Source organism: Leucoraja erinacea, chromosome 4, assembly GCF_028641065.1.
Source record: "Leucoraja erinacea ecotype New England chromosome 4, Leri_hhj_1, whole genome shotgun sequence".
Classification (NCBI taxonomy): domain Eukaryota; kingdom Metazoa; phylum Chordata; class Chondrichthyes; order Rajiformes; family Rajidae; genus Leucoraja; species Leucoraja erinaceus.
The window spans coordinates 17789420-17811662 of NC_073380.1; the positions used below are offsets into that span (position 1 = coordinate 17789420).

At 40.3% G+C, this 22243-nt stretch overlaps 1 protein-coding gene across 1 annotated transcript in view; it reads right to left on the reverse strand.

Annotated features, from left to right (window-relative positions):
• Window positions 1–4539: 4539 nt before the first annotated feature.
• Window positions 4540–22243, reverse strand: part of cdk13 (cyclin-dependent kinase 13) — a 53416-nt gene continuing 35712 nt past the window's right edge. The window contains 3 exon segments of the mRNA XM_055633827.1: window positions 4540–7955; window positions 12960–13424; window positions 19705–19904. Of these exon segments, the coding sequence (XP_055489802.1) occupies window positions 7078–7955; window positions 12960–13424; window positions 19705–19904 (1543 nt within the window). The 3' untranslated portion in view covers window positions 4540–7077.

A 22243-nucleotide genomic window follows, 5' to 3' on the forward strand; every position in this document is an offset into this window, starting at 1 on the left:
TCATAACTGAACCCTTAGACATTCTATTGGATTCTTTCAAGATTCTCAGATCTGCCCAAAGTTCTCCAGGTATAGAATAACCAGTGATCCGAAAGACTGTAGCATATCTGCACCCACTCCCAACCTCCAATGTATTTAAATTCCTATACCAAGACCAGTATTGGGCACCTTTACTGCTTCTATCCATTACATATTGTTGATGAACTCCCTAGTCTCTGCAGCCATCTGATGCCTGTAAATGTTCACTATTTAGAAATAAATATTTTGCAGATGCAAATGAATGCCGACATTGAAATCTATCAGGCATAATTTTGCCCATTTACTCAAAGCCATTATTTTTTTAACGTAATGCTTGGACATACTTTACCTGTAATGTCAGCTATTTTTGTCTCATCGGCAAATTTCTCTCTCATCGTTTATGGCAAATGGTTCCAGTCCCAAAATCAATCCTCTGGGACATTAGTGATATGGATACTTGCTCATTATCCCCAAGTCCATTTTTTATCCATTCAACAATCTGCTTTAAATTCCATAAACTTCAATTTAAGCCAAAATAATCTAATGTAGGACTTTAATTTTATATGGTCAGTGCATACACCAAGGTCTGATTCTCTTGATTTTCACGTTCTATTAATTATACGAGTGTACATGCCGACTGCATTCACAGTGCCCTCCATAATGTTTGGGACAAAGACCCATCATTTATTTATTTGTCTCTGTACTCCACAAATTTATATTTGTAATAGAAAAAAATCACATGTGGTTAAAGAGCACATTGTCAGATTTTAATAAATGCCATTTTTATTCATTTTGGTTTCACCATGTAGAAATTACAGCAGTGTTTATACATAGTCCCCCCATTTCAGGGCACCAATGTTTGGGACATAACAATGTCTAGTAAATGAAAGTAGTCATGTTTAGTATTTTGTTGCATACCCTTGGCATGCAATGACTGCTTGAAGTCTGCGATTCATGGGAATCACCAGTTGCTGGGTGTCTTCTCTGGTGATGCTCTGCCAGGCCTGTATTGCAGCCATCTTTAACTTATGCTTGTTCTGGGGGCTAGTCCCCTTCAGTTTTCTCTTCAGCGTATAAAAGGCATGCTTAATAGGGTTCAGATCGGGTGATTGACTTGGCTACTCAAGAATTGACCAGGCTACGCAAGAATTTACCATTTTTTAGCTTTGAAAAACTACTTTGTTACTTTAGCAGTATGTTTGGGATCATTGTCTTGCTGTAGCATGAACCGCCGGCCAATGAGTTTTGCGGCATTTGTTTGAACTTGAGCAGATAGGATGTGTCTATACACTTCAGAATTCATTATGCTATTACCATCAGCAGTTGTGTCATCAATGAAGATAAGTGAGCCAGTACCTTCAGCAGCCATACATGCCCAGGCCATAACACCCCCACCACCATGTTTCACAGATGAGGTGGTATGCTTTGGATCTTTGTCAGTTCCTTCTCTCTTCCATACTTTGCTCTTGCCATCACTGATATGTTAATCTTTGTCTCATCTGCACACAAGATCTTTTTCCAGAACTGTGGGTGCTCTTTTAAGTACATCTTGGCAAACTGAAATCTGACCATCCTATATTTGCGGCTAACCAGTGGTTTGCATCTTGCAGTGTTGACTGTATTTCTGTTCATGAAGTCTTATGCAGACAGTGGTCATTGACAAATCCACACGTGACTCCTGAAGAGTGTTTCTGATCTGTCGGACAGGTGTTTGGTTTTTTTTCTCTATAGAGATTTCTTCTGTCATCAGCTGTGGAGGTCTTCCTTGACCTGCCAGTCCCTTTGCAATTAGTAAGATCACCAGTGCTCTCTTTCTTCTTAATGATGTTCCAAACAGTTAAGCCTAAGGTTTGGCTGATGTCTCTAACAGTTTTATTCTTGTTTCTCAGTGTCATAATGGCTTCTTTGACTTTCATTGGCACAACTTTGGTCTTCATGTTGATAAACAGCAAAAAATGTTTCCAAAGGTAATAAAAATTGGAGGAAAGACTAGGTGCTCTCTTATACCTGAGATTATACCCTGCAGTAAAAGAGAGCTCTCTTATACCTGCATTAAGGAGATAATTAAACACACCTGAACAATTACAAACACCCATGAAGTCATGTGTCCCAAACATTATGGTGCCCTGAAATGGGGGGACTGTGTATAAAACAGTTGTAATTTCTATATGATGAAAACAAAACGTATAAAAATGGCCTTTATTAAAATATGACAATGTGCACTTTAACCACATGTGATTTTTTTTCTATTACAAATCTCAAATTGTGGAGTACAGAGGGAAATAAATAAATGTTGGGCCTTTGTCCCAAACATTATGGAGGGCACTGTAACTCATTTAACATCCACTTGCCAGCCATCAATTTTTTTCAACACATCAATATCATTTTAAGAGGGGAAATTAAAAAAAAAATTCCCTACAAATCATCTCTTGCAACCTGCCTGCCAAAACTTCATCCTGTATGGGACACGAGGGGGAAAGCGGTGAGAAAGACTGCCCACATGAACCTTTCTATCTTCTCTCCCTCATCTCATGAAAATCAGGAGCAGATACGAGGGCAGTTTATGGAAAGTGTTCTCAGATACACCTGAATATCATCCGGGAAAATGCTCTGCAACATCACAATGAATCGCTAGCTTCAAGCACATCTGGTATGAAAGGGTTTTGAGGCAGACAGTACCTGGAATAGGAAACAGCAGTAAACCAGGGGGTGATTGAAAGCTGGAGTCAAATCAGTAAGTGTACAGGCCCTGACCTCTACCCAACTAAACATTAATATAATTAATTTTGAAAGTAGCAAAAACATTTAGAAAGATAACAGGCAATATACACATTTGGCTGAAAACACTCTACATTTATCTCTATATGCCTGTGACATTTGTATATGTAACCCAGAAACAATAGATAACATTGAATCAGAAATAACATCTTGTGTATACCCTAAATCTGAAATATTGCTAACACAGTGTAAACAAAAAAGACTAGTCTCAGAATTTAGCTGAAAGAATATAATTTGTATTAGGGGAATTGATTACAAACACAGGTGCTTCAATTGTATAAGATGATGGAGAGACTTTATCTGCATTACATACAACATTAGTCTTATTCAGCATCTTGGAACAGCTCAGAGGATTAGAGACTAATATCCAGAAGGAACTGGTTGTCTTGAGGAAAGAATGAGTAAGACAGACATGCATCTGCTGGATTGGAGCAAGAGGCGAATTGATGAAACACAAGATATCGAGGAGACTTGAATGGATGTGGATAAACCATTTAATGTCAGAGAAACTGGAACTACAAATCACTGTTCAAAAAAAAAGGTTATCCATTTAAGGCAGAATCATTTCTTCCTAGATACTTTGCCTTTGAAACTCGTCAAGACAGTGGAAGCAGAGTTTTTCAATATTTTAAAAAAGCTAGATAGATTCATGGCAAGGAAGGAGCAGGTAGTTGCCATAGTAGATGCAAGGTGAGGTACAATCAAATCAGCTACAAGAAGTGGCTCAAATACATCCTGTAGACATATTCCCAATTGATGTGATCTCATCCAAAATATGGGAATATTTGAGGGTTCTCCCCACTTTTGAACACGATGTACCCAATCTTCATGATCCTAGCATCTCTGGCATTTTCTTTTTATGTTTTCTAACGTATTTACATTTTCCTCTGGAGAATCAGACAAGATACAGAAAGAAAATACACTAACTTCTATTTCTAAGCAGAATATTTCATCTTCAATATCCCAACATTTTCTAGTTTTCTTAAAAGAAAATGCATTTGTGCCACTTGAAGAACCACAGTGGATTATTCTTGAACATGATGGGAACACTGTTCCATAGGTCATTTATCCAAGAAAATTAAACAAATGACGATATTAGGAACAGCAGAATGATGGAATCTTGCGGGAAAAACCAAGTACTGGAGGAAGTCAACTGGTAAGGCAACATCTGTGGAGGAAATTAATAGGGAACATTTTGGGGCAGGCAAATGTCTATCTCACTACTGTTTTCTCAGTTTAGATTGGTGGCTGCTATGGAGAGGTTCTAGGGCATAGGGTTGGCAACCAATGACATGATTCTGAAAAATTCTGACGGCCTTTAATTAACTTTAATTAAAGTCAATAAACTTTTTACAGAAAAGTTTAGAAGGAAACATGGAAAGCAGACAATTATACCGTTGCAGTATAGCAAAAATTATTATTTAATTTATATAAATTAAATTAAAAGATTTATTGCTGAAAAACTGTTCAAAAAACCTAGTTCCAAATATTATTGCCCTCAATCATGAACATTTTCTTACCTGTGCAACTCTTTCTTAAATTTTCAATTGTCGATCTCGTTCCACTGCACTCTTGACAATTCTTCAAAAAATCAAATTTTCATTGAATCTAAACATTTATTTTTGCAACTAAGTTAAAGCAGCATTCAGCCGGAGGCTGCGTTTAGTTCAAGGTTCTGCATACTGCCATACATTGAGGAGCAGTATCCATTCCACATTCATAGGGACTGTAGACAAACATAAGTTTTGCAGAAATTAATCTCCATCTTTATTTACAGATCCATACAAAATTACAATGCCAGAATTTAATCTTTTTAACAAATTACATGTAACTTTTTGAAAAGGCCATAGTATTCATAAAACATTACAGTATAAATAGCTTTTTCTTTGAATTCTTCTGAAGTGAATATGAAGTAGGCTAACAGAATGATGTCCTGAAAATGTGAAGAAAAAAAAAACACCCAACTGATTTAGGGTGAAAGGGGAAGCATTTTGCTGCTGGGTTTGAATTAAAATATGAATGTGCCCATTTATCCCCGAGTATATTATAATTTTGGAATGATTTCTAACCTGTACCTTCCATGCACAACAGCGAAAGTTAAAAATCGTCTCAATTTATACAAGTGTAACAATAGGGTTTCTTGTACAGAGCATTTGTTCACAGTAAATATGGATGTCTAGTATGTTTGGGCACCAGAGAACTTGTATTATATGGTTTGTTTAAAAAAAAATGTTGTGAGCACAGGTAATGGAGCAATACAAAATAAACTTGAAATGTACACTTATATTTCAATCAAAATTCTGACTGCAGTTCTAACCACAATTAATAATTACGGGATTATTTTGTTATTGGGGAAAAGAAAGCTTCAATAATTTATGCAGGACTCTGAAAACTTCAACTCACCATATCTTCCAATTCTCTCCACATCAAGGGTAATATCCCCAAAACAGCTATAACTAATTTTATACATCTTTGCCAGATTTGTGTATGGTTGGAAATTTACTACAAATTCTCTGAATATATTACAATGGGCTAAAATGTAAAGTAATAAATTTATTATAACATTTCACTGGTCTATTATCAGAAACATGCTTTTTTTGAGATTGAACTAATGCAAAACATGAAACTGCAAAATCAAATGTGCCTATCAAATACAGCAGTTATTTCATTGCAATGATATTTACTGCTGTCTCCTGCACCAGAAAGCTTGCATAGGACTTGGTGCAACATGGATTATGGTGAGCAGACTAGTGAATCAAGATGTGGAACACCATGCCCAACCCATCATGCTCACCAAGAACAGATCACTTCTCCACAGTTGTATACCTCCATGTGAATTAAATGGCAGGAATTCTAACATAAAAACAGGGATTCTTGATAATTCAATAAACCTGGGACCTTCAAACATGCAAAGAGCTTTAGATCAGTTATGTCCAAAAACAAAACAGAAGTTCAGAGGTGAAAACTCCATTCTGCATTAAATTTTCAACAGGGCAGGTTCCATCTTTCTGGCCGCAGAACCAAATAAACCACGATATGCCCAGAACGGAGTCTCATCAGCTTCATTCGTCACAAGCTGCCTTATGACCATTTCCAATTATTTACAGCAGACAGTGACACTTCAAAGCAACCAAACACTTGTGGGATCTGATAGTTCAGTAAAAGTGGCTTTATAAAGTTGTATAGAGATTCATTTACAAAACATTCATTTTTCAGGAAGTATTAATTGTCATTTGAATTTTTATTTTAAACTACAGCTTACATTGCAAAGGGCTTTGTATTTTTTTAATATAGTAACTGTCTTGTACTGCACACTGTGAGAAAAGTTCACCAATGTCTGTAGATCTCCACTGACACCCCTCTTTTCTGGCTGGCAAATCACTTTGTTTTATGCAATGTAAATTATTTTGTCAACAGGCAAAAAGGAACTGCCCAAATGAACAGAAAGATTATGTAAAATATTGGGGTAACCAGATGTCTGTTACTTTTTGTATTTGTTTCTACTTAATAAGAATTGTTTGTGATAGTAGACTACAAAGCAGCGCAACAGTCATTTGCATGTACTTTACTTGAAGTTTCTGGCAACTGTCCTGTTTTAGAAAAATGGACCACATACTTGCTGTTCTTATTAATATAAAACGGGTAAATCACTAGGTGTTATTTTAGTTCAGGAAGAATGTGAATTAATCACATTTCCTTCAATAATGCCAAGCTCAAGAACTGACAACTACTTGCTAATTAGATATTTATTCTAAAAGCACACTACTTAAGAGATTAGCAGAGTCACAGATAATAGATAGTTGGTCCAAACTCAGAAAAGCACTTCATGTACAGGATTTTTTTTGCCAATCTTTTGACTATAGTCTTGCTAAGTTTTTGTAACAAGTACCTCAAATGTCAGCTAGCCTAGAAATACCATTCTGTTCAAAACTGCTATAATAACAACGGGTGTAACCTGTTAAAAGAGAATCATAAAAATAATCAATTTAAAACAGAACAGAAGAACAGAGGATGGGGGGGGGGGGGGGGGGGGGGGGGGGGGGAAATGTTGCAGTTCATGAGAGAAGCCTAGTGTTTTCTTCATTACTTCTCTGCAAGTACAAATCAATTTTGTAATAGAACACACGTCAAATTTGTCAAATCTAATAACTTGTATTTGCATTCAAATGTACACTTTACATTAAAAAAAATCCCTGCTACAAACGGCATCAATGCAGAGAACTTCCCAGCTTTATTATCAGTGTATCATTCTCGTATACCATATGAAGTCTAGTCTGCAAATCAATATGGTAAACCTCTGCCTCTTCCTCCTATGGTTGGTGTGCTAATATGCCCACTATAGGCATGAGGATAACCTGCTCCGCGCCCAGGGGAACCCCAGTTCTGTCCATGAAGAGGGCCACTGGCAGCTAGGTTCTCTTGTCTGTTGGCAACATATCCATAATTCTGCAGCTTTTTAGCAAGAGGCACATTTGCACTATTAGTACTTTCAGATATTGCTGCAGGATTACTTCCACTGCTACCCAACGGGGGCAGAACAGGGCGGTTGTATTCAAATCTGTGGTCTTTATCTCCTGTAAACTGCATTGCACTGTTGCTGAGATAACCAATCCCTTCTCCGTAACCTGTCACTGAGCTAGAAAAGGCCTCCGAATAACCAGAATGTAGGTGCACACCACTAGCATGAGATGATGGAGCACTGAACGTCGACGAAACTGATTCCAGAAGTGAGCGACTGGGGGCATCTGCACTACCCAGGAAGGTGCCCCTTCCCCCACTGCAGCCAAGTCTGCTGCTGTACCCATCACTATTGAAATTACTAGATGTATACGATGTCCCAAATCCATCCCCGTAGTCTGCAGCAGTTCTAAGGCTGCCACCTGCTCGATAGTCAACAGGTGTCTGACCCTGTTCCGTGGCTTGATGATGGGCTAAAAGCTCTAAAAGGGCTGCCTTCACTCCTGCAGTTGGATCACCCGTGGAGCAAGGTGTGGAATTGTGCTGATCTTCTGCCTGAAAGTTTCCATCTGATGCAGGTGGTGGCTCTGGAGGCTCTGGAGGTCTCTGGTCTGGGGGTAGGATTCGTGGATGTTCATGTGCAGGTGGTGATTGATCGGAGACACCAAGATCCAAATGCCCAGTGGAGTGATCAATAAAATCTGAAATTGCAAGAAGTCAGCATCATGACGATGTTTTACATTACAATACAATTTTTTTTTAAACCACCTTTTCAGGCACATGCATTATGAAGAAAAAGTTGTTTCTCAGCCATGGAACACTCATTCCCTCCCAACTAAGGTCAGTCTCATCAACATAACAATGAAAATGGTGCGAGAGAAGACAAGACAGCTCACTTTAAAAGTTTCTCCCCCACAACAGCAAGTTGTTGAAGATGTCACAGCACAAAACATATGGGTTTAGGCATGCATTATATCAGTTCAAAAGATGGAAAGTTGAAACTTATATCAGAATCGTGGTGTTATATCAAATTTCAAACAATTTTACACGCCATGTGCTGCAACCTTAATTTATCATTATACACAAACTGAATAATAAAGTTGAATTAGTCAAATTTAAAATACAGACTTTCATATTTTAACTACAAGCTCAGTGAACACAGGTATCACAATAACACTACATTCTAGCCATTCTATTAGCCACCTTTGTCTTGCAGCAAAAGGCAGTTTGCAGAAGCAGCTTGACTTTCTAATGCAAGATTCCTGTATGCTTGGAATCATTACAAAAAATAAGAAACCATTATCCTTCAAAGAGAAGGCATTCAACAATCAGGTTTTAGTTTCCCTACTACTTGTCATGTGTTATTTGAGTATTAATCACTTTTTATACAAAAGCCTCACCACTTGTCTTAATTCTGTACTTCCCAATTTAACAACATTTCTGATTGTGGCAAGTTTAGTTTAAGACCATATTTCCAAACCTATTTTCCCCTCAGTTTAATAATTTGCATATGTTTGCCAGGTATCTCTAAGATTTTAAACCAAAAGCTACCCAATGCGATACACATTATAGTTCTCATTTAAACTGTGTGCAAGGCCTTAATGATGCACATTGGCAACGTTTTAATGATCTACAGTGAGCAGAACTCTTTACAAGCCCTACACCACCAATACCTCTCTGACCGGCTGCTACCATACACTCCATCCCGGTCACTTCGTTCCTCCTCAGCTGCAATTGTAACTGTCCCCACATTTAGACGCAGCACCATGGGTGCCAGAGCCTTCAGCTACTCTGCCCCACGTCTCTGGAACACTCTCCCACCTCCCACCCGTCACCTGGACACTATCGATCAATTCAAATCACAACTCAAAACACACCTGTTTAGATTAGCATACCCGACATAACTTCCACCATGTTCACCCTGATTATAATGACTTAAAATGTTTTGTGTATTTTTGTTTTTTGTTTTTAATCAACTTGATTTTAATATTGATAAATGTATTGTGATTTTATGTCCTGTAAGGTGTCCTTGGGTGTCCAGAAAGGCGCCAGCAAATAAAATGCATTATTATTATTATTATTATTAATTCCACTGCCATATTTACTATTAGAAAAGATAACGAGCTGGCTTCCAGCTTCCCCTTTCTGCTTTGAGGTTAATGCTTTATATCAGAATAAACAGGACACTCAATTTAATAACAAGAGAACAATATCTTAAAAGATGTTAAATGAAACTGCTAAAATTCCTTTTCCAAATAACTAATTCCTATAATTAAGGTAAAATTGTAAATTTGAAAGACCTTTCTGGCAGACCACATACACAAATCACTGAGGATGCCAAATGAAGACTGTAAATTCATTCACCCCATCTATTTTCCCTCAATATTTTATACACCTCTATAGATGGATACTTGATGGTCAGTGTGTAGGCAATGGGCTCAAGCACCTGTTTCCTTTCTTTAAGACTCCATGATGCTCAGTTCATTTACTTGAATTTTAGAGAGATTAAAAATTGTTAAAAAATAAAAATCAATGTAACCTTTATAATTTTTTTGCTAAACGTGTTTTTTTCTGTCTAATTCTGGGTACTGGACAAGGAAAACATAGCAACAAAATGTACCCAGGAGGTGAGCCAATATTACACTGAACATGAGGGATATTGCTATGTGAAGTAATTAGAGGCTGGCATTCTTCATTCTTGGACAATATTACCAATTAATGTCTTAATTGGTGTTCAGACAACAATTGGTAAAAGTATTTAAAATTATGGATTGGTTTTACTGATAAGAAGATTCATTAAAATATTACAAACTGAACTAACAAAATAGATGCACAAAGGGGAAAAATTAAATTGGGGGGGAAAGGGCCAAAGGAAGTGCAATTACACAGTTGTACCTACAGTTGCATGCATTTTCACTGTTCTCACAGGTCCAAGAGATTAGTCCAAAGCAGCTCTTTCCAAGAGACAAAATCAAATGAATGGTCACCTCTCCTGTACGATTCATTAACTTCATTGCTCAAGCTCTCTGAACAAAGTGGTACAGGTGCACAACCTTTTATCCGAAAGCCTTGGGACCAGACACTTTTCGTAATTCGGAATTTGTCGGCCTTCGGAATGGAAATTTTTTATATTAGATTTTAATGGCTGGCTCAGTGGTAGAGTGCTCGGCTCATATCCGCAAGGTCGCGAGTTTGCGCCTTGATCCCGGCAGCTCCTCGGTCGCGAGTTTGAGTCTTCAATGTAGTTTTTTCTTGCAGAATAAATGTCTGTATGAAATGCAGTGTGTTGAATGAATTCCTGAATTTGTAAATGTGACCGCAGCATTGAATCACCTTTCGCACTCATGTCACCCTAGCGGGGCTACATGCCCTTAGGCGCCCTAAGGCGACATTTTCACACTCTTATATCCGTGTGCAACAGAGGCGACGTGCGTTTGGCGCCAAACGTGAGCTTTGGCGTGCCATGTTTAGCGCCAAACGTGAGCTTTGGTGTGCAGACGACATCCTGGAAAACATGTCCGGTTTCTTCCAGGTAGGCGATATACCCTCCCGGGCAATATATCCTCCACTTCTCTTTCATGAAGGGGATTTAGTTTCCCTTTCTTCCAGGACCGACCGGAGGTTCCGCTGTCACCTCTGCGGGCCGCCCTGTCTCCCTGTCCCTGGGATAGCAGGGGGCGATCAAACGGCACAATACCCCCCTCCCCCTCCAACTCCAGAGGAATCCGCTCCCCGATGGGCCGCTACGGCGACAAGTGGCAGTTCGCCCACAGCCCGAGCTGCGCGACCCCAAGAACAAGACGTACCTTGCACACCATCAGCTTCTGACCCTACGGAGTTGGAGCGGGGCTGGAATTGCTGATCTGGGATCTCCGTGCTTGCAGTGGGCCTGAGGGGTCGGTGTCCCGTTGGTCCTGACGTCTCCAGCTCGGGCTGTGGGCGAACTGCCACTTGTCGCCGTAGCGGCCAATCGGGGAGCGGCTTCTGTTGGTCCTGATGTCTCCAGCCAGTTTGCAGTTTTCCTCTGGAGTTGGAACGGGGCTGGGCTGCTGCAGGCTGTGGGTCTCTGGGATCTCCGTGCTTGCAGTGGGCCTGGGGGTCGGTGTCCCGTTGGTCCTGACGTCTCCAGTGACTGGCACTGACCTGCTGGCATCGCCGACGTGAAGACAGTGCAAAGCCCCCGCGCTGGTGCAATGGGCGGGGAGCTGGAGAGGGGAGGGAAGGGGTCACACACATGGCCGGGAAGCAGAGGGGTGTAGGTGGGGTGAAACTGAAGGGAGCGATAATCTGCTGCTCCCTGCCCGCTGAGTTAAAAAGTCACCACGCAAGACTCATGATACACTGTGTATCGTGAGTCTACCGTCGGAACTTTTCAACTCAGCTTGCAGGCAGCAGCATATTGTCAATTATTAACCCTCCCGCGCAATATACCCTCACCTTCTCTTTTATGATTGGGGATTTAGTTCCCCTTTCTTCGAGGACCGACCGGAGGTTCCGCTGTCACCTCTGCAGGCCGCCCTCGGTGAACGTTTTCAAGGACCGAAAAAATGTCCGCTATTCGGAGGTTTTCGTTATTTGGATCTTCGGATAAAAGGTTGTGCACCTGTATTTCAGAATGCAAAGCTTTACACTCAAAATGATTCAAATTACAACGTTATGACGGGAATTTCATGATAGCAATTGAAACATGTTTTGCTTTCCCTCCAAAGCTGGATAATGATTTGCATCTCAGAAATAGTCTGCTCCAATGCTCTCTCCAGCCCAAAGTGAAATATGCTCTTATCACTTCTCAGTTAGATATCAGTAAATCTTCAAGATTATGCAGTATAACAAAAAAAAACCAAAATCAACTCATCAAGCTAACATACTATATCACAACTGGAGTAAGTTAATGACCATTGTATCGCCAGCAGCTTCATTCAGGTTGGGACCTTTCTTCAGTCTGAAGGGCCTCAACTCGAAATGTCACCTATCCAGGTTATGCAGACATGCTGCCTGACTCACTAAGTTATTCCAGCACTTTGTCTTTTTTGTAAACGAACACTTGCAGTTTATTATTTCCATTATATACTGCATTGTTGTACCTACACAGTTGCATGCATTGTCACTGTTCTCACAGGTCCAAGAGATTAGTCCAAAGCAGCCAACCTTGGAGTGGATTGGCTCTTTTCAAGGTGTACCTCTGCAAAACAGTTTCATTTTGGGATACAGCTTGTTCAAATGACTCAAGGAATCAAATAGCCAATTATGCAAGTGTGAATCATATAAACAGGAACATTTCTCAGTGGTACATTCTGGAAATGTTTCTAACTAGACAGTAGGAATCATGAGATAGACACAAAATGCTGGAGTAACTCGGCGGGACAGACAGCATCTCTGGAGAGAAGGAATGAGTGACGTTTCCAGTCGAGACCCTTCAGACTCGGTTTAAACCAGAATCTGCAGTTCCTTCCTATAAAGTAGGAATCATAATTTGGTCTTGCATGAAAAAGTGTTGGAATTAAACCAAGATTGTTGATACCCGATGCTATGATAGTTAATTATTAAACATCCATTATAAGAATAGCAACGTGGAAGGAAATATGGAGTGATTGTGTAAAATGTCTGAAGAGAACTGCCACGTGATTTTTTTAAAATGCTTATGTTACGCTCAGAAGAATTCAACATAAATTCACAAAGTGAAAGGAAATTGCATGCCAACATACTGGGAATGGTCGGCTCGGCCGGAGGCTCCGGTGGTTGAACTGGCACCTCCACTTCAGCAGCTATGCTCTCCTTCTCTATGACAACTTCCTTTTCTTTTGGCTGAGGTGTCTTAATCAGCTGAGCCAATAAAACAGCAAGTGCACTCTGAATGGCCGTCTGAGCAGAATCAAGTTCACTTTTGGGTGGTGGCTGTGTTGCAGGTGGTGGTGGTGGTGGTGGTGGTTGAGGTGGGAGAGGTGGTGTTACCAGTGGTGGCTTTTCAACTTCTTGTTGCTGCTTAGCAGCTGCTGCCAAGACTCCAGTTGGAAGGTTAACTGTGCTGAGTTGCTGTTGAGTTTCAGGATTCACTTTAATATTCAGTACTTGAGCAAGATGTGCCAGGCTAAGATTGTTCTTGGACCTCAGTAGGTTCAGAAGGATGGCCAGGTCATTCTGGTTTAGTGTCTGTCCAGTGCTTTTACTCCCTGCAGAAAAATATATATGGTGTTGAGTAAATAAAAGAATAGTGCACGGCTATACATAAAATTAAAACCTTTTGCAAACTTTCAAATATGACACTCACATTCACAAATATAGAAAACTGATAAACTATAACAGTTATCTATTGCAAATAGTTAAAAGAGTATTACCTATGATAATAATGGTAAGCATATTATATAATTTTATTGACTCCATTGGATAATTAGTGTACATAATGGAAATATTCTTGAAAGAATATAAGATTCAAACTGTTATTCAACGGCTTGTATAAACAATGATGGACCTTAAAGTGCAGGAAATAGAGCAACTCAGTGGTAATTAGGTTTTGGTCAGTCAGCAAATAGGGGCCTCGCACATTAATAATTTCTCTGGTGCCAGTGAAATTGGAAACCACAAAAAGGGCAAAGTATGTCCCATGGGGGGGGGGGGGGGGGGGGGGGGGGGGGGGGGCAAAGGGTGTGATCCATGTAAAAAACTAATGACCTAGGAAGGAAGATAGCAAAGGTGCTTCAGTAATTAATAAAGGGGTTGGAAAATGTCAGATTCCAAGCAATCAGTGTTACCTCCACTGTCACATTCTTGCAAGATCAGATTGTGTGGGCTGAGCTATTGGTAACATGCCATGACAGGGAGATTAATTTATCACATCTTCATTATATGAAGGTTATCTAACGTTGTCAGATATAAAGATATATATTATTAAAAGGCTGCACAGATTTAAATTATTGTGGTGGCACAGAAGGTTTTCTCCTTTGGCCAAATATCTGCTAGTTGGTAGGTTGATGGGCTGTTGTGCATGTGAAGGACATAGAATTAGGGGGAGATTTATGGTAATGTTAAACGGATATATGGGATGAATGCAGATAAATGTTTGATGGCCGTTGCAGATAGGGAGGGTCAAAAGGTCCGGATCTATCCTATGAGACAATGAAAGTTAATGGATTATAGAAAACAGCTCATTAAGGAGTACATGTGTGTGAAATTAAATGGTTAGTATGGTTGATGAGAAATGGTAATAACTTGTAATGCTAATAAGGGCAAACAAACAAAAATGGATTAGACACTTATACTTCCTAAGCATACAGCATTCCGAAAGGATAGGGTCGGCCAAAAGAAAATTTAAGGAAAGCTTAACAGTGGTGAAAGGAGAAAATGTATATCATGGGTCAAAGTGATGGAATAATAAACAGCTGTTATGTTTTTAAAAAGAGCATTTTTGTCAAATAATGGAAAACAAAAGAAATGAAAAGATTTCTTGCATATAACTGTTAATTTTAACCAATCCACTAAATTCCACATATTGCGTATAGTTTTGGTCTCCTAATCTGAGGAAAGACATTCTTGCCATAGAGGGAGTACAGAGAAGGTTCACCAGACTGATTCCTGGGATGGCAAGATTTTCATATGAAGAAAGACTGGATAGACTCGGCTTGTACTCGCTAGAATTTAGAAGATTGATCTTATAGAAACTTACAAACTTCTTAAGGGGTTGGACAAGCTAGATGCAAGAAGATTGTTCCCAATGTTGGGGAAGTCCAGAACAAGGGGGTCACAGTTTAAGGATAAGGGGGAAGTCTTTTGGACCGAGATGAGAAAAATGTTTTTCACACAGAGTGGTGAATCTGTGGAATTCTCTGCCACAGAAAGTGGTAGAGGCCAGTTCATTGGCTATATTTAAGAGGGAGTTAGATGTGGCCCTTGTGGCTAAAGGGATCAGGGGGTATGGAGAGAAGGCCGGTCGGTACAGGATACTGTGTTGGATGATCAGCCATGATCATATTGAATGGTGGTGCAGGCTCAAAGGGCCGAATGGCCTACACCTGCACCTATTTCCTACTCTCTCGTTATTGCACTGTTTTGAAAATCCAAGACATCCTGGTGTTTTGGCTAATATTCATGACTCAGAGACGATCAAAACATTACCGCAAATTGCATCCCTATGGCATAATAATAACCAGTTAAAACATGTCAGATTGCAACATTTTAGGATTTCCCCCTCCACCCCCGAGGTTGTGAATTAAAAAACACCATTACTGCTGTGAAACATCTTCAAGATTTTTGGAACAATTTAAAACAGAAATAATTTGTTCTCCAATCTCTGACAGCCAATCAATGCCCAAAGATACACATGATCCTACCTTTACTTCACGTAGCTTTTGACAAATTGATTCTCCATTGACCATGTGCAAAAGGCCTCTATCTTGACAGATCCAAACAATCTGAATGCAGCTCGCACATGTGCAAAGATTTATTTTTCCAAACATGCAGCAGACTCCAAGATGCAAACATGTCTCCACTGCGGTACCTCACTTCCCAGCACTATTTTTATAATCTAGTTGGCATTGATTATATGCATCCCTTGAATGAACAATCACATCCCTGTCACCTGATTTTGTTCTGAAAGAAGCTCTACTTCCAGCTCCTATCTACCCATTTTTGTCCCCTTTCCCAGACTAAACTGTCCCAGCACCCCCGACAATCATTTTTGCCCCCACCCACCTACTACCAACGCATTCCACCCAGTGGATCCCCTCTTTCATCTGTTTCCATCACCATTAAACTCTTCCCTAATAGTCACCCTCTTTTTCACCTTCCTTATATATATCTCACTTCGGCACTGGCAGCCTTTCTGTCCCTGCTTACCGCCCCCAGCAGCAGTCTGCACTTTCACCCATCCCTCACCTGGCTTCATCTGCTTTATCCCCGTCTGTCATCCACCTACCTACCCCCCTCTCAAAATCCCATTACCCCCCCCCCCCCCCCCCCCCCCCCCCCCCCCCCCCCACCTCCTCCTCAGTCCATCAATCACCCACTGTCCCTCGTTTCAAACTCCCCCTGTATTTATACAGGCAATCATCCCTTTCTATGAAGCCCTGACGCAGTTTCGATCAATAAGAAGGACAATTTCCTTCCCCCCCTCCCCCCCTCCATCACACAATGAGCCTATCATTGCTCACTTTTGCCACCTCCAAATTTGATTACTTGTTGCTCTTCCATCCAAGCACATTTCACTGACTTCGAGTCAAAAAGGTATCATGCACAGTTTGTACTAATCCTGCAATTCATCAATATTATCTGGCCGTTCCAAGTATTAACATAAATATAAAACTTTTCTATGCATCTTCAGAACACGAGAACGAGGGTTTGATAGGTAGATGATTGAGATAAAGATAGGAGGTGCGAATTGTGATACCAGTGAGGGGAGTGTAGGTGCGAGGTGCGAGGTGCGAAAGAGGCGGGGGGGGGGGGGGGGGTGTTTGTAGGTTAGTTACCAAAAATTGGAAAATTTAGTCTTCATACCGTCAGGCTGTAAGCTACACAAGCGGAATTTAAGGTGTTGCTGCTCGTTTGCGTGTGACCTTACTCTGACATTGGAGGAGGCCCAGGAGAGAAAGGTCAGTGTGGGAGCTAAAATGGTCAGCAGGCCATGGCGGAATGAACACAAGTGTTGGGCGAAACAGTCACCAAGTCCACGCATGGTCTCGCCGATATAAAGGAAGCCATATTTGGGAACACCGAATGCAGTAGATGAGGTTAGAGAAGGTGGATGTGAACCTGTCTCACCTGGAAGGATTGCTGGGCTCTCTGGATGGATGTGAGCGAGGAGGTATAGGGACAGGTTTTGCATCTACTGTAGTTGTAGGAGAAACGACCACGGGAGGGGTTGGTTTGCGAGGGAAGGGATGAGCAAACCAAGGAGTTGCAGAGGGTAGATACAAAAAGCTGGAGTAACTCAGCGGGACAGGCAGCATCTCTGGAGAGAAGGAATGGGTGACATTTCGGATCGAGGCCCTTCTTCAGAGGGAGCGATCTCTCCCCTTCCTCTGGTTTCATAATTCACACTATTTCTAACCTTATCTCACACCTTTTGTATTTTCATCTCTGGCCTTTGTCCAACAATACACCATGCCACCTGTACCCATTTAACACTGGCCTTTGTTCTGGCCCTCCTCTCTTCCAGCTTTCTCCTCCTCCCGCCACAATCAGCCTGAAGGTGGTCCTGATCCAAAACATCACCTATCAATCGCCCATCCATGTTCTCCAGAGATGCTTTTCTGATAACTCAGTTAAACTAAGCTTTTAATTGTCGAGAATTGCACAATAGGCATGTAGTTATATCTAAATGCTTTTGTTTTTATTACGAAGCAGTCAGGCTGAAATGTAGAGAAAAAGCAAATTTGCCGTCATAATTCAAAACCAGGAAATTGAAGTTCAGCAAAATGAACCAATCCTCTGTATTTCCACAATATTAAAGGCAGAAATTGCATCAATTAAATATTTTGTGCGTGTGGTTGGTTCACATATGTATAGTATCATGCAAAATCAATACCGCAAGCTAATATTCACTTGTCGTTAGCCCACTTCGGAAAGACTGAAGAATCCACATCCAAAATACAGATGGGAGAAATGGGTGAAAAAAGGGATTCCACTGCTGCATTGTCAGCTCATGCCATTGTACATGTACATATAGATATATACAGTATGGATAAGCAAGATGTAGATAAACAAGAGAAAAACAAAAATGCTGGAAAAACTCAGCCAGTTATCAACCAATACTTGCATTTCTGTAGGAGAAACTCAACATTTTAGTAGGAGAAAGAGCAAACTTTTCAGATTGAAAGCCTTTTGACAAAAATCAGTTTCTCTTTCCACCAATGCAGCCGATTCTGCTGAATATTTCCACACTATTTGAGCATGTGCAGATTTTTTTTGATTTTTGCCCAATTTCATTACTTAGAGGAATGGATTATGTGAAATTCAACTATATATCAAGGTAGATCTGAATCCAAAACCAAACATTCAAATTTCATCCATTGCTTTCAGTCAATGTTTAACTAGCCCCATGCATTTCACAGACTGACATGGATCCTAAATGGTAAATGCCACAGCACATTGCTGGAGCTTACATATATGGCTAATATGTCCTGTTCAGTAAATCGAAAAAGAAAAACCAATCACTCAATGTGTTAAAATCACTCCTCACAGAAAGGAAAATGGTCTCAGTTTTTGGAGGTCAACCATATCAGCCTCCAGGCAGTGTCCTCATCGAAATGATCTTCAAATTCTTTAAAGTAACATTTTTTTTTTTTATGAACACTCACCAGACCAGTGAAGAGGGATTGAAATATATGGAAGAGTCCAAGTAAACAGCTGGCTTGCAAAATGATTATACAATCAAGTTAGCAAAACAAAGTGTACACTTGTAATGATTGAAAAGCGAGTTTGAAACAGGCATCTGAAATAAAGTTCAGTGGTCTTTTGAGATGTTTGTTTTCTCATATGGTAAGAAATAGCATCAGCCTCTGGGCTTACTTTTCATCAAAGTATAAACACAAATAATTATTTTAATGCCCATGAATTTTTTTTAGGCAAAGAAATTCACCACAAATAAGCAGATAATCTATTTTAAGACAGATGACATTAGATAAGTGTGGGAAATTAACTATACGCAAGTGAACTTCAGAATTCTTCACTCAATATACAGAACAATGTTAATGCCTTCCTAAATATAGGAGACTTTGATTTACTCGCTAACTTAAACCGCAATTGTGACAATGCAGAACTTTGAGCACTGCATTCAGGTGTCAGTATTGATTGTGTATTCAAGTCCTGGACTGGAGCATGAACCCACACCTTTCCAGTTCAGAGGTGTCAGTGCTGCCAAGCTAAAATTAAGCAAATTAACACATTTGCAAATAAATAGACACGTTGACAGGAGATGTTGTTCAGTGTGCACATATTGGGAAATGGCATGATGCGAGGGAAAACCGAGTAGCAAATGAAGAGGCGACAAAGCTAGATAGCTCAAGGTAGCCACCAATTGAAAGGATTAGAAGTAGCGGGAAAGAGGACAGAACTTTGCGGGCATGCACACACATACTTCAGGGGCCAAAGATACAATCACAAAGATAAAATGGAAATGGGTCAGGAATAAGTAAAGTATCAGGGACCACAAATCCAACAGCCAAGAAGTAATTAAGTGAATAGCGAGGCATTTTATTGACCGGACATTTGATTTCAACAGCTCTTTATCTTAGGTGTTAATTGAAACAAACAAGGTGGTCAGTCTGGCATGTTATCACCAATGCCACTTAGAGCACGTTCTGTTTTATCTGGAGAAATAAGGCCAAATTTACATTTTGAAGCCTTAAGAACAGAACATGAAAACAAGCTGAAGGCATATTTGCAGCAGACCCTTTTATTAATGAACATGCAGCACAAACGAGAAAAACAAAGCCAACAGAAAGCAGAGTTATCACTGACCTATTCCTATACTGGAATTGCCCTGAGTTTTATGTTGAGGGAGTTGTAAGCCTTGAGGTGTGTTGTTCCTGCTATCATCCATACTTAAAGCAGAGTCCTTACGAGAAACTTTGGGTGCTGTATCATCACTAATTCCAGATTGCTTCTGTCTTCTCCGTTTTTTGCTCCATAATTCATGACAATCTTGCCAGTGTGGCAGGCTAAAAGAAATAATATTGATACTATTAATCATGTATAAGCATTGCCCATGCTACAATGTCTTAGCATTTGTGCACCAATCACTATTTACGACCATTTTTCCAAATTCTTATATTTGATCTTATTCTCAAGCAACATGACCAGATTACAGATTTACTGCTAACTCCAGCCAAGTGCGAGTCCGATTCACAGACTTCCATGTCTGTTGTAGATTTTCTCAATTTTATCAGATAAGCAAAACGCAAAGAAAGTTAGCACTCAGGATTGCACAAATATCCATATTAACAAACATGATTCACTCAGAATTGCAGCTGAACATTAAATTGCTATTTTTGGCCATTCAATTATTCAAGGATAATTTCCATCTTGATTCCATGTATCCACCTTGGTTTCAGTTTATTCTTGCCAAACTGAAATCTTACAACCTGAATTTTTTAAATGAAACAGTGCTGGGATAACAACAGGGTTAGACAGCATCCCTGGAGAACATGGACAGGTGATGTTTCAGCTTGGGATGCTTTTTCAGTCTGATTGTGGTGGGGGAAGAAAGTTGGGCCTGGAAATTGAAAGTTATTGAAGAGCCGATGGGCGTATGAGGTGTCTTCGATGTAGGTCGGAAGGGACTGGATATGGGAGGAATAGGATGTAATCAAGATAGTTGGAGTTCTGTGGAGCTGGAACAGGCAGAAACAGTGCGTCTGCCAGGGCAGTCCTGTTTGTGGATTTTGAGGAGGAGATATAATGGGCAGGGCAAGGTTGGGGAACTGCAAGGTTGGAGGCTGTTGACAGGAGATTGGTAGAAATATGGAACGCATGATCTCCAAGTCTGGCGTCGTAAATCTCTTTTGGATTTTCCCCAATGCCAGTATATCCTTTCTAAAATAATTACTAAAATTGTGTACATTCCTGGTGTAGCTGCACTGATAATTTGAACAATTGTAACAAAGTGTCCATATTACTAAACACCAATGCTCTTACAATCAAGGGTAACGCACAAGGTTACACAAAACAGCTGGAGAAACTCAGCGGGTGCAGCAACATCTATGGAGCGAAGGAAATAGGCAACGTTTCGGGCCGAAACCCTTCTTCAGACGCACAAGGGTAACGCACCATTTGCCTACCTAACTATTTGCTTGTAACTTTTTATGCGCGCAGGAACAAGTTCTTCGTACTTTAGTTATCTGAAATATTTCTCCATTTTAAATAAAAACCTCTTACTGAAATGTAAAATCTCATTCCCTTATTATATTCCATTTGCCACGTTTGATCCACTAATTCAACCCATCTATATCAAGTAGCAGATTGCTAACATCCTCAGAGGAACGTGCCCTCCCATATGTTTGTGTCATCAGCAAACATACATTATCTGCTCCTCCAGATTACTATAAATCATAACTCGGGGAATGTCGGTAGCGAGTCCGTAGAAGTCTGTAGATGTTTTGTAGCGGCTCGTAATGCCAGCCGTAGGAACTCGGGGCATCTGGCCAGTTGGGACATGTTGAAAAATGTCCACGGGTTAAAAAAATAGCCCCGAGTACCTACGGACGGCTATTACCGTAATTCTCCGAATTCGAATCAAGGGGAAAACCCGGGAGAGTTCGTGAGTAACTCGGGAAAGTGGGACAGGGCCTTTAGCTTTCATGTGGTATCTTAACAAATGCCTTCTGGAAATTCAAATTCATTACATATACAGTTCTCTCTTTATTGATTCTGCTTGAACATTAGCAAATTTATCAAATATGATTTAGCATTTATAAAACTATACTGATTTGATTGTATTACTAATAGACTATCGATTTCTTCCTTGATTCTGAAATGCAATATTTAGCCAACAGATGTTAAACTAACAGGCCTACTAAATTACATACATTATGTCCTCCTATATTCTAGATCAATTCTCTTGATCACTTTTCAATCCGCTGGTAAACTTCTGGATTTGGCACGTCACATTTTACCCCAATCCTCCATTCATTTCTCTGTTCTCACACACACTTTCCATTCAATTCACTCCCGTAATTCTCCTACGACCTCATTTAGCAGTAGCAAATTCACCTGGAACATCTTTGGGGGGAGGGTGGGGGGGGTGAGGTGAAGAAACTCAGTGATCATAGGGAGAAAATGCAAATATGCAAAACTTCATATCAGATCAAGCCTGCATCGCTTGAGCTGTGGGATGAGCGTTGAGTTAAGTTGAGAGACCAGAGTGTTGCTCGGACTTAACCCACTCCCTACAAAAGTGAAGCCCTGCATGCAGAGTTGACAACATTACTGAAACAGTGGGAGGCTTTGGCGAATGTGTAGAAAATGTTTACCAGGACCCTGCCTGGATGAGAAGGTATTA